Below are 13,738 nucleotides of genomic sequence, written 5' to 3'. Positions count from 1 at the left end.
GACCTACCTCGTTTACCATTTACCCACATTGAGGGAACAGACTTATATCCCATTTCGATACTCGGATTTGGAATATATATACGGCTGATGACATTCATTGCACCCTGAAGAAGTTCCGCTTGACGGAACGAAACGCGTTGGCTGGTACCTCAAATGGATTATTAAAAGAATTTTGAACTTTTTTGCAATCACGGATACAGCGTCTTTCATTTTGAAACATTCTTGTTTATAGACTTTATCAACCACATATGGTGGAGATCCAAATTTGTTGGCGGTGCTTTTCAAAGTTTGGTACAACCTTAGGGGATAGGCTTGAAACATGTCAACCAGGAAACACGCACACATTCTAGTGTGTATCTCCCTCTTCCCCCTTTTTAGGTCTCGTATAGGGCAGCGCATGCACTGCCTCTATGAGGCATCATGTAATTTGTATGTTGTGAAACGTGCCGGTAGTTTCTCCTGCCCCTTGCTATTTGTCAACTGTTGCATTTATTTATTTTTTTAGCGGGCTTTTGGTTGGCTTGTTAGTCGATGCGTCACTTCCGTTTTGCTTCCCTCTTGCAGGAAGCAGCACCGACCAACTACAGTTTCGTTCTACTGCTCGGCTTTATCTATTGATGTAGGGACTACTTCCTTGTTTATTTTTTCCCGCCGCCGCTCACCGCCACATGCTGTGCTAACAGTAGACCAACTGCACTGGGCTGGCTATAAATAACTTCGGTTCTTCAACCCCGCCTCCTCCGTGGCCTAGCCGAACCTGCATTAGTGTTCATTTAAAAAAATAAAATGACGTGCCAAGGGTGTTATTTACGTTTATTTTCGCCAATTATATTACATCACGTTGCAAGCAAACCCCTACTGCTACAGAATAAATACCGCTGCGGTTGCTATCCCGACTGCCGCTGCTCCTAGTTCATCTCCCTATCCCAAACACACACGCGCACTCGCTGCCCCTCCAGCCCAGACAATGGGAGCAATAGTGATGAGACTGACCCGCAAACATGTCTGCTCCGTCCATTTGTGTACTGCCTCTTCTCCCTGTATGCAGCTTATAGCGTCTTCAAGCCCAAAGGCAGAGTAAAGGTATGAAGACTCTTTCCAGGGTCGCAAAACAGAAGTCATATAAATACCCATAGAAATATTTACAAAATGCCCACTTTTAATCTAAAAATTTTAATTTCGTAGGGACACGCCACTGTTTGTTTACCTAACGCGTCCTGTGAGCTGCCCTCCCCCTGACACCACCTCCCGTGGCACTCCACTTTTCATCTTTAATTATGGCAACCCGTGCTGCAACCTCCCCCGTCACCATCTCCCACTGCATGACAATCTTTATCTTTAAATAGGGCAGCCTGTGTGGTGCTCTCCCTCCACCACCACTTCCCATGGAAGGCCAGTGCACTGGGCCGGATATCAATAACTTTGGTTCTTCATCCCCCCCCTCCTGCGTGGCTAAGCTGAACCTGCTTTAGCGTTCATTTAAAAAAATAAAATGAAGCGCCAAGGGTGTTATTGACGTATTATTTGTTTTCGCCAATTCAAGCAAACTCCTTACTGCTGCAGAATAAGTACCACTGTGGTTACTATCTCGGACTGCTGCAGCTGGATTAAGCCTTGCACATTTCGATTTTTCATTTGTAGTGTTTTTGTGTAAGCTGCAGGATGTGTTAGCAGCTCCTTGGATGAACGTGCTTTTTATTTTCCAATTTGGTTTTAGTTCCATGTCTGAAACTGCTTTTATTTTCGGTTTGGCGAAAAAGGGGTTGTTCTGTTGCGCACGGATTATTGCTTTTTTAATGTGTAGTGTTTATGAATTTATTGAAGCTGTTTGATGTTTTTGCAACTCCTCGGATGAAAGGGCTTTCTTTTCTGTACAAAACGGATCGTGTTTTTCAATTGCGAACAAATTGTTTTGTAATTGTGTATTTCACCATGGAAGGTGCCAGGGAGGTGCTGCAAGGGCCTAGTTACACTGTTTGTCGCAGGCACTAGGGCACTGTATGCTAGGTTGCACTGCTGCCTGCGTGTGCCTCAAATGCTTATCTCCTCTGTAGGGGTTACAATCAGCTGCAAAATAAAGCTTCCCAATTACGTTATTCAAAATAACTGCAATAAACTACCTACCCATCGCTCCCCTCTGTTCCACTGTAAATGTATTAGCTACAACAGCCTGAAAGAGGCTTATGGTCGTACGCCTACAGGCAGGGCTCGAGTCGGGGTACCGCGCGGGTGGACGGAGTCCCCCCACTTATTTTACGAGGAGTTCGATAACTGGAGCAAATGGAGCCACACATTCACTCTTTGGCCTCTCTGTGGCGAGATTGGAGCCCATTCAGAACGCTGCTCATGCGCTGGCTTCTCTGATGCAATCGCATATAAGGGGTGATTACGGAGGCAATGAAAAGCCACCTTTCGTGACGTCACTTCCTGTCATGTGGTCAGCTTCCCCCCACTTCTTTTTTAGGTCTCGCCTGTCGATGCGCATGCGCATCGAGCAAGCGAGACTATAGGGGCTCATCTACTCTTTATCTAACTTGCAAGGAATCGTGGCGATTCCTTGCAGTGCCCGTGACTTTTAAGCTCAATGCGCATGTGCATTGAGCTTAAAAGCGCGTGCACAGCCGCCCGCATTCCTCCGACACCTTTGAAGTGAAGCTTAGCTTCACTTCAAAGGCCCGGCTTCTTCACACCCACATGCCGCTCTGCCCCGCTCCGCCCCCTCCCCTGAGTCATCCTGCCTCCCCCCTCCCCTCTCTTCCCTCCGTCTTGTTCCTGCCTGCCCCTGTCTCTTATGTAGGGCGAGCAAGCACGACTTTCCGTAATGGGAAAGCCTACACTATCTTTGGCTTCCGAAAATAAAACGGCAACCAGTGCACATCTTAAAGGATGCTCGAGCCAGCTCTGCATCCCCTTAAACATACATTAGTTGATATTTTTTGTTAAAGGAGTAGCTCCTGTTACCTCAAATATACATCATTATTGTGAATCGCCATTAACACTGCTGTGCTTATTACTCGCCCTGTGGTTTGTAAATACGTAACTTTTCTTACCCGCTCCGCCCCCTCCCCTTCCCGCCGTCTCGCATTTCCCCTGTCGCACTTCTCCTCCCCCCTCCCCTCTCTTCCCTCCGTCTTGTTTATTGTACCCGCTCCGCCCCCTCCCCTTCCCGCCGTGTCGCATTTCTCCTCCCCCCTCCCCTCTCTTCCCTCCGTCTTGTTCCTGCCTGCCCCTGTCTCTTATGTAGGGCGAGCAAGCACGACTTTCCGTAATGGGAAAGCCTACACTATCTTTGGCTTCCGAAAATAAAACGGCAACCAGTGCACATCTTAAAGGATGCTCGAGCCAGCTCTGCATCCCCTTAAACATACATTAGTTGATATTTTTTGTTAAAGGAGTAGCTCCTGTTACCTCAAATATACATCATTATTGTGAATCGCCATTAACACTGCTGTGCTTATTACTCGCCCTGTGGTTTGTAAATACGTAACTTTTCTGAGAAACGGATTGGGTGAGTTGGTGCCCCTAAATAGTTGTGCCCTCGCATTTTTAAACGTCCTGCTCTGCTTGCAGTCCATTGAAAGCGTTGCATTTCAGTTCATTGTTTGGCATTAAATGGGGACCTCCAACAATCTGAAACGAGTTAACATCCGCCTATTGTGTTTCTAAGTGCTCTCAAGCTGCAAGGCCGAAACCACCGTGTGTGGGCTTCCCTGCACCAGCCACGACCCATGCACAATAATCATTTCAAGTCCCGGACAAGTAATTGGATCTCGCCCTTCATTTAACAGCCAATCAAACTCAGTTAGCATTCTCTTTTTTCGAGAAATTAAATCTTTACTGGCCTCAGCCTCCGAGTATCAGAACTCTGCCTTTTTTGCAATATAATGTCATGGTACTTTTACTGTCTATGCCCTGTCCGACAACACAACGAGCGAGACTCACTTCATGCGAATGTCTGGCGTTATAAGATCAGAAAATGTCTTCTAGAATTAGTTATATGGCTAAAAGTGTCATTTCCTACCCAGAGTGGCCTGGCAGAGGGCATGTTCAATAGAGGGTTAGGTGAAAACCTATTCAAAGCGGGTTTCTTCAGCGAACTAGTACCGCAGAGCCAGTCAACCTCATTTTGTTTAAAGGCATATCCAGGTCCTCCAAAATTAAAAGCTAAAAAAATGGGGGCTCTTGTATTTTTATCACGACTGTAGTGCCTGGGATTATCCCCCCCCCCCCCTTCCCCCCATTCTTCTACCACAATGTTTACACATTTCAAGGCTGTCTGAACACGAGCTCCCTTCCAATCTGCAAACTCCGTGCAAGTGTTTCATTTGCGGCTTTACATAACAGTTTGCACCACTGCAATTTCTGGCATTCCATGCCCCGGCGGCAAAGTGTTACAAAATAAAACTTATGTCTTCACACTAAATTACGGTCTCGGGATACGTTTTACATAACTCTATCAGCTAAGTGTGTTTTCACGGACCAGGAATGCGACCCGTGTTGACCGCGGCCTTCTGGGGTCTAAGCAGTTATTTAAATTGTTGCAATTCGGGGGGCTATGCCGTGAAAGGCGCTCCCCATTCAGCGCCCCACAATAAAACCCGCGTTAACATTCCTCGCGGGGACGCAGTGTCGCGCCTTTGAGGGGAGGGCTGCCCCCTCATTCGGCAAAAATAAATCCATTCATTTGATCGTGTAGCCATTGAGAGGCGACACAAAACAAGCCAAGTGTGAGAAATGCTATGAGATGAAGTAAACAAAAACATTTCCATGACAAAAAGGAGTCTCTGGCCCTTAATCCACCCACCATATGCAAGCGTTTTCATCAGCATAGCGCCTGATTTGATCTCGCATGACAAGACTGCACGAATGACTGCTGACATCAAATAATTGTTTGCGGGTTTTTGTGATTGCGTGTGTATTTATACATGTATACACACACACACAAAATGTAAACACGTGTAAATACACATTACGTCCATAAGAATAATATATTGCCGTCACAGACATATGATATTCAATATCATATAATGTATTGGAGAACTGCATGCATGCTACTGTACCGGCATGTATGTGTGAACAAACACGTGAAAGTTCAAAGAAAAGTCTACATGCCAAGTTATGTACAATTTACAGCATTTGTATCCACTAGTGCAAAAACTGCTGGATTAAACAGTGCATTTATGTAAATAGAGCGCTGAGACATTTATGTGGAAAGGGAAGATTTGAAAGCAAACTTATAACCTGATTTAATTATGGTCCTAAAGTTTTTTTCATCCAACAAAACTCACCCTCAACACCTCACTCACACTCAACTCCTCACTCACCCCCACCCTCACTCACCCTCAACACCTCACCCTCACACAGTGCAATAGGTCTCACAGGATTTTTAGTTAAAGCTTTTACAAATGTTTATTGCTTTTTTGATTTGTAATTCTTTAGCATTGGCTACAAAAAATAAAAATGCAAAAGATATACAACAAAAAACCCATAAACAATTCTAAATGCACTAACTCTAATGCTGCGAGACCTATTGCATTTCCAATGCTTGTTTAGGACTTGAGCCCTGCCTACAGGAACCAAAGAAAGACAGGCTAGCCAAAGCTTGGAACCATCTTATCATAACGATAATTCAAGGACAACAACAGTCTAAATGTTTGCCGAGAATATTATCCAAAACAAGGCTTGCACCACACTTCTTTGTTGTCTTTGCACTAATTTAGGTCGTACTCCTACCGTAATCAAAGAAAGACAGACCAACCAAAGCCTGAGGCCATAACGATATTTCAAGGACCACACTGTCTTGATAGTCTATAATATTATCCAAAACGGGGCTTGCACTGCACTTCTTTGTTGCCTTTACGCAAATCACCTCTATGGTGTCTCTTTCATGACTTTGCGTAATTAAGGATGGTCGGAGTTTTTGAGTTCATGATCACATGCTAAATGTGGAAACTTTCCAGGGAAAATTCCATTCTTCCAGATCTTTTTTTGCTTATAAGTCATTATATGTAAACAGGGATTCGGAAACAGCGTTTTTGAGCAGTTTTGTAGGTAGAGTTTCATCTGTGCATCACCTTTCACGTTCTGTAGATGGGAACGTTTAGATAATGAAGCCTGCTACAACCCAGCTAATTTACCCTCGTAGCGCAAACATCAACTGTCTCCCCAGCTGCCGTAGCATTTGCATTTTAGAAGATGCAATCTCATTTCTTTTGCTCCTAATGGTGGCATGTTGAATGGCTGATGCTTTGTAGAATGCAACCTGGGTGTTAAACTGCTATAACTGTCCACCCCTTTGCACAACACCATGAACCTATATGCTCAACTTAGCAGAGCACCGTAATTTTAGTGCATGAGTGCCGCAAGCAAAATGTCATTTTGCCACACACTCGCTCCCCAAGTGTAGAAGAAAAGTAATTAACCCCTTCCATGCTCAGTACACTGCTCGTGTGCTCTTGACAAGCTGAGCTCGTCATGAACAATGGGAATAAATGAGGGCCAGCGCTCAGGGGAAATTGCTGCAGCATTGATGGTGTTAAGCAGGCCTTTAGCTGTTATTCAGTGTCACTTGGTTTTAAGTACTGGCCTTAACTTAAGTGTTTATGTGTCTATGGCCTGTCCTCCCCTTCTTTCTCTCTTTCTCACATAATCTTTCTATTATTCTGTCTGGAGTTCATTCACCACTTTGTGCACAAACTACCTATCATTCTCTATCTTCCTATCTATTCTGTGCAGCTCTCACCCCTGTCTATTCACAATGCCACCCAATTCCACCATACACATACACTACACACCACCCAATTCCACCCCACCCAATTCCACAACTAAAAATTCCAATTCAACCCACATAATTCCACTCCAAACCACATACATCCAAACCAAGACACTAGGGTAAAAGACATTGTCATTTACAAATACAATAGCTCTAACTCTTGCGAATGCGAGACCGATTGCATTGCAAATGCTTGTTAACAATACCGGCTAAAGGATTTAATAAAGTTAGGTTCCACGTAGCCAGGTATTTTTTATTTCACCACCTTTTCACCATTCCACTCTCACATGACTATATAGCCCACACCTTACAAAGTGCTCCCAGGTCTTCGTTGGTCGAAGCACGCCCGTTTTGGTGGATGAGGGTTATTTTAAGAAAACGTATCCCTTTTCTTAAATAAAAACTACTGGAACTGTAGTTATTTAGATTGAAATGTTTACTTTCCCAGGTCGAATTGGCAGTTTAAAACTGCACACACAGGCTGCAATGGTAGGCCTGAGGCATGTTTAAAGTGCTACTTAAGTGGATGGCACAATTAGTGTTGCAGGCCCACTAGTAGCATTTAACTTACAGCTCCTGGGCACAGGTAGTGTCACTTTATTAGGGACTTACAAGTAAATGAAATATGCCAATTGGGTATAAGCCAATCTAACACTTCTTAAGGAGAGAGCACATGCACTTTAGCACTGGTTACCAGTGGTAAAGTGTGCAGAGTTCTACAGCCGGCAAAAAAGATGTAAGCAAAAACAGGAGGTCTGAAGGCCAAATGTTAGGGAAAACCCATGCCAAGGATGCCAGGTCTAAAACTGGCTCGTCGCCCTACTGTGTGAGAAAGCCTTTTAGCACCCAGGCAGCCAGCAAGTTAATTAACATGGCCCAGCAGGGTGATTCAAAGGTTTGAATCTAATTAGGAAGTAGGTCAGAAAACAATGATACATTTTGAAGTGCCACAAGGAGTACAACTATGTAGAAATTAATGTCAGATCTGCATTTGATATCATGAATTACCATAGGAACTTTGAGTTATACTCGTCTCCAAATGGCACCCATTGGCAGTTAGTACTCTCAATACAATATGAGAGCTCACCATGAGTAAGACTCGGAGACTTAGACACACTCATGGCATAAGCCTATAATTCCGTTAGTCCCAGTGATTAAATGGGGTCGGAACCCATTTCTCAAAGGCTAGCTTCCAGGGGCACAATAGGGTCTGAGTTACAGTGATGGCTCCCAAAGATGACAAATATACACCTGCAAGGTATAGAAAGCAATTTTTCATGGCCAAAGCTGCTACAAGCTATACAAATGTACATTCAGAGGGAGAACCCGAGGACCCACCTCATGCCAACATAATACCAGGGAGGAAGGCTCACTTTCAACCTTAAGCATGTTCTGAGTGCCACAACAAAGGATATTGTAGGTTTCTACTATAGAAAAGGCTATTGTGAAAGTCTATGCCCCAGCTGACAATGCTGAATGTGAACTTAAAAAGCTAGCATCTATAAACCTATAAGTTAAAGTGCAGGAGACAGAGCTTCAACAACAGATTGGAGTTTAAAGAGTGTGCAGTAACTGTCATGGCCAAACTGAAGTTCAAGACAGAAGCCTTGTAGAACGGGATACAATTAAGAGTGTCGGGGGTCCCAGTGCGATCAAAGGATGAGGACATTACATATTTTTAGTAGAGTTGTCCACCTCTTACGTCTTTGGGATCAAACACATCCCCCTTCCCCAATACCAAATGAACTTTAGAAGACTATTAAGATACCCACTAGAGGCTACAGAGACTTGAAATGGAATGAGTACCATTACTGTTAGCTTGGGATCAGTTGGACAGAGAAAGGAACTGACCACAGAGGCTTCAGGGAGCAAAAGATTCTTCTGGAAGCATCATAGGATCCATATCTTTCCTGGGTTGTCCAAGGCACGCACATAGGAGAAGAAGGAAGTTGAACTCTCTGGGCCTAAGATATCACTCTGCGGGTAAAAGATGAAAGTTCTGTGTGGGTGTTAACCAATCCGGATGCCCTCCAACAATTGCTGGCAGCAGTGAAATCCACTATCAATTGGAACCAAACGTACCTACTTATTCAGCCTTCCTTGGCCATTGTCCCCTTTGTCACTGTCTCTCTTGCATAGTAACAATGGTCTTTGACCCTGGATGCTGTGGGATTCCCAGACCCTGTTTATAGGGAGGACGGGTGAGTGGGGGTAGGCGCAATCCCACACACCCTTCCCCTTGATTTTTCTTCCCTGAGGTTTTCGGGAGGGGAAAGATGGAGCTCACATCTCTATTGTGTGTTGGTTAGGATGTACCATGGACTAGGAAAGGGTGTGCTGTTCTTGTATTTTTTTTAAATGTATGCACATGGTTCTACCTACATCGTGCTATATTGTGGTTCTGTGAATAAAAAAGTATTTGTACCTAAAATTGTAAATATATTAAACAAGTAATGCTATAGGTAAAACTAGTCTTATTGGTACATTTGTCTTTTTTCGTCTGTTCGCACACGCTTTCTAAAAAGTAAAGATTACAGAGTCCTAAAAATTGCTACTATTGCTCCTCTGATATTATGCCATATATGATTCTGGATCTGGATAACACATATAATGACAGAATGTCATGGCCTATCAGTGTACCAAAGTCAAATCCTGGGTACCAGCCGACCACTTTGAAATCTGTAAATGCAGCACAGATGTACTCTTAACAGTCTGACAAACTCAAAACAGTAAAAAATAAAATCAAGAAGCAGACAGATATTCTTGTCCATTTGTACCTGTGACATGGTCCCCTCCTTTTGCGTAAAATTCTGTTATCAGCTGAAAAGCATGGCTGTATTCAAAATGGTGGCCGTCCAATCTCTCTATCCGAATCCTGTCATCGTCATGTATGCTAAGAGAGAACAAATCAGATAGAAAATACAATAGAGGAGCTATTTTTATGAGCTACATAAAAACAATGGAGGCAACAGCACACAGTGTTAATCAGTGTATACATTAAACTAATGTCACCAAACGGAAATTAAATTCAGTTCCCACATTTAGACAAGCCCACGAAGGCCAGAGGCATCACTGCAAATAATAGTTGAACCCGTTTGTTTGATTACTACTAGTGACGCACGTGTATCTCATAGTCTTATCTTTAATGATAAGAATGAACAAACGACAGGCACATCAAACCCGACAACATTTCTGTCCAAACAGGACCGTAAACTGTGACTTCGTCACACTTTGTTACAAACCTAAATTTATTTTTATAGCTTACTGGTAAACCAATGACTAATTGTTACGGCTCCAACATTGTGCAGGCTGAACGCCAGAATTTAAAAACATTTTCCACTTGTGGAAACGCTGCGTGCGTGCGTGCGTGCGCTCGTTTGCACGCACGCTGCTCGCGGTGGAGACAGAAAAGATTACGCATCTCATTAATTGGCTAAAAGTCACACACACCTACCGTTAAAAAATCCGCTCTGTGTGGCAATCGTAACACTCCTTCAGATGACAGCTTCATCTGCATGCTTTATGACCTGCTTTCCATTGCATGCATTGCGGATGAAAGGCTATATACCCAATACGAAGGATCAAGCATACGTTGGCAATGTCGAATGTTTTGACTCTTGTGTGTAGAAAAGATGCCCCGTGTTTGAATGAAGGGGCAGCCCGTCCCAGCGGCAGCAATGCTTATTTCCCACCCAGTGAATTCCTGACCGCTGATGCACATTTTGTTGTGCTGTCTGTGCGTGAGAGAGATTTGCACTACTCCTACCCACACTGTACTGAATGCTAGTGAAACTTGAAAAAAGCTTTATCCCTATAAATAACAAGCCCAAATGAATGCTAATGAAACTTGAAAAAAGCTTTATCCCTATAAATAACAAGCCCAAACTCTTGCCATTATGAGGGTGGTTTAAGGGCCTCAGGGGAGGAGCTTGCCAGTTGCCTGAGGCAAGCCCGTCTGCACCCGCCCGTGCCTGGACCGGGCCCAGGGCCCATCCCACTGGCCGATGACACCCTGAAGAAGCATTAGGTAAGAGTGACTCCAGAGACGCACTTTAAGCTTTTAAACCCCCTTTGGTAACGTTTTTAACTGCCCCTTATTGAGCCTCCTACACCAGATATTCACTCCTGTCTGCGTGCAATATGAGGGTCATCTATTGGAATGCTGAAAGGGCAGAACTGCCATCGGTGAGCAGGATGGCAGAGGCGTCTTTAAACCCATCTCCTCGGACTCGAGGGTCAGCTGTGTGCTGATCAATGCTAGGTCATTGGTCAAACACCATTTTGGATCTTGTGAATTTCTAGATGTACATCAAGCTGATTTGGCTTTCAATACCGAAACCTGGGTTGATCAGACTTCCGGCCCAGAGATGACAATAGGGGTTTCCACTGGATATGCAATTTTCAGACTGGACAGACCCCACAAAAATGGTGGCGGATTAGGGGTTATCGACCACAACTCCTTCTCTGCCATCTTTACACCAGCTTCATACTCTGAACAGTAGGGCTTCATACTTAATGTTGAACTAACTAAAACGCAGTCCTTCAATGGAGTCCTTTTATACCGTCCGCTGGGATCAAGAACCCCCTTCATTCATGCAATCAAGTCACTTTTTGAATCTTCTACAACCAAGTCAGACTTTAGCTCTTTAGGTAACTTCAATTCCCATCTAGAGAATCACACTAACCCCCATACAGACCTTATGGTCGACATTCTGTCCAGTTTTGGATTTACTCAGTTAGTAGGTGGTCATATGCACCCGACGGGCCATAAACTTGATGTAATATTCACTTCCATACACTTCCCATGACCTGGTCAGACCACATGGCAGTATCTTTGAATATCAAACTTTCAGGTAAATTCCAGCCACCATGACCACTGGAAAATCGTTTGTCTCTCATGCATGACATAGGGTTCAAGCCTCGGAGCTGAGCACTCTTCTTGCGCATTCTCAGCCTTATCAAACCAGGTACATTGATCGTATGTCGGCAAGTCTTTCTGTCTAGCTGAAAGCTGAAGTTAATGAATTAGCCCCTGCAAACACCTAAATATCAAGGAGAAGTAAGTCCTTGGCACCATGGTTTAATGACAATTTGAGGGCTGCTAAACAAGGGTGTCACAGGCAGAAGCGAAATTGGAGGAGAGCCTATGACCCGATGGAAAAGGAAAAACATAAGCAGAGTAGTGCAGTACAAAAAACGTATTGATTGGAAAATCTGCCTTTTATACTAGCAAATTAAATCTGCCCCAAATTCCTCTAAGGCACTGTTTGAAACAGTCTCTAAACTTTTCTACGCCAGCCACCAGGAAATCAGCAGGTAGTAGTCAGGCTTTCTGCAATGAGTTAGCAAATTGTTTTCAATAGAAAGTGGAGGTAATCTTTAATTGATTTTCCTCCATGTATTTATAAAGACCAGAATAGTATTGATATCAAGCCAGTGGATCCTGGTAGGATCTCCTTTAGTGAATTTGCTCTTCTGCCTGAGGATCAAGTCAAATTTGCCATTCCCAGTATACAATCTGGACCTCCCTTTGACTCATATCCACCTAAGATCATTCATCTAGCACCTGTCTCAGTGGCCTGAGATCTTTAATACCATGTTTTAGTTCGGGAGTGTTTCCCATTTCGGAAAAAAATACGTACATGTGTAGGACAGAACAATCGGCCAATCTCCAGGCTCCCTTTCCCAGCCAAGATGGTGGAAAAGCCATGAACTTGCAGCTGGCCCTTATTCTTGGAAAAGAATCACTTCTTGGATGATACATAGTTTGGCTCCAGAAGTGGTCACAGAACAGAGCTGGAGCTGATTATGGCCACTGAGGAAATAGGACCTCAGTGGATAAGGGTGGCAATGCTGCCCTTATCCTGCTCGACCTGTCTGCAGCATTTGATAAGTCAATCATGACCTTTTGATTGACCAGTTACATAGCCTTAGGATTTAGGGTGCAGCCCTTGCCTTTCTACGTTCTTTTCTTACATATCACAGTTAATCTGTTTCCTTTGAAGAATATACATCTGAGCCCTTTTCGTCACCATGCGGGGTCCCACACGGGTACTTGCCGATCAAGCTTTAGGTTGTCATTAGTTTCCTATGCTGGTGATGCCCAGATTGTGGTTTTGCGGTCTCAAAAGGGCCCAGCCATTAGTAACACCTTTTGGAATTGTATGAGCACAGTCAGCCAACGGATGGACAAAAACGGTCTTAAAATTAAACTCTTCTAAGACAGAAGTCATCTGTCCTGGAATGTTAATGGTAAAGGGCTACTGGACCCTCTTAAACAATCTACAGTCCTGCACTATGCTCACAAAGTTTTTCCCGCAGTCCTGATGCTCCTAGAAACGCACTAGTTGGGCATTCAGTGTCCTTACCTGCTCTATCAAGGGTATAACAGGGCCTTCCATGCTGGTTCACGCAGGGCTCCCGAGGTGTGGCAGTCCTACTTCCCCGCTCCTCCCCAACAGTCAGGGCCACACATACCCTCGGAGGAGGAAGACTGGCAGGATGCCAGGATGGCCCCTCGCACTATAAAAATCTCATCTAGGCTGCAACCAGTGCAAATATACTACCTGCTCTATGCCTATCTTACACCCCATCACCTGCAACAAGCACTTCTCCTATTCAGTCCTCCATGTTTCAGGTGGCCCCATGTCCTTGCAAATGTTCGCCATATGTTGGGGACATGTCCCTTATTTGCTAGCTTCTGGGTTGAGGTGACATGTATCCTATCGAGGGTGCTGGGTTGGGAGGTAAGTTGTGGAATTTTAGAGGGGATGGGGTGGGGGTGGGGGTGGGCGGGGGTTACGAGAGCTGAGTGACCGGGTGCTAGGTGGTGTGGCCACCACAGTTCCCTGTAAGCTGCGCACCTGGACAGCCGTGTAGGTTGCATTTTCTCTCTGTGCAGGAGGCCCGTCTGGAGCGCACACAACATAGGGTCATTCCTTTGTGCTAAGAGTAGCTCAATCACTC

General features: G+C 44.5%; 1 protein-coding gene across 2 annotated transcripts in view; it reads right to left on the bottom strand.

Moving 5' to 3' along the window:
• Positions 1–13,738, bottom strand: part of MSH3 (mutS homolog 3) — a 1,953,894-nt gene that overhangs the window by 1,376,841 nt on the left and 563,315 nt on the right. For both annotated transcript variants that reach the window (XM_078675310.1, XM_078675311.1), the window contains exon 9: positions 9,550–9,665. In XM_078675310.1, the coding sequence (XP_078531436.1) occupies positions 9,550–9,665 (116 nt within the window). The remainder of the gene's footprint in view (positions 1–9,549; positions 9,666–13,738) is intronic.

This window comes from Lissotriton helveticus, chromosome 2_1 (genome assembly GCF_964261635.1).
Source record: "Lissotriton helveticus chromosome 2_1, aLisHel1.1, whole genome shotgun sequence".
Classification (NCBI taxonomy): domain Eukaryota; kingdom Metazoa; phylum Chordata; class Amphibia; order Caudata; family Salamandridae; genus Lissotriton; species Lissotriton helveticus.
This window is presented reverse-complemented; position numbering and strand designations above follow the sequence as displayed.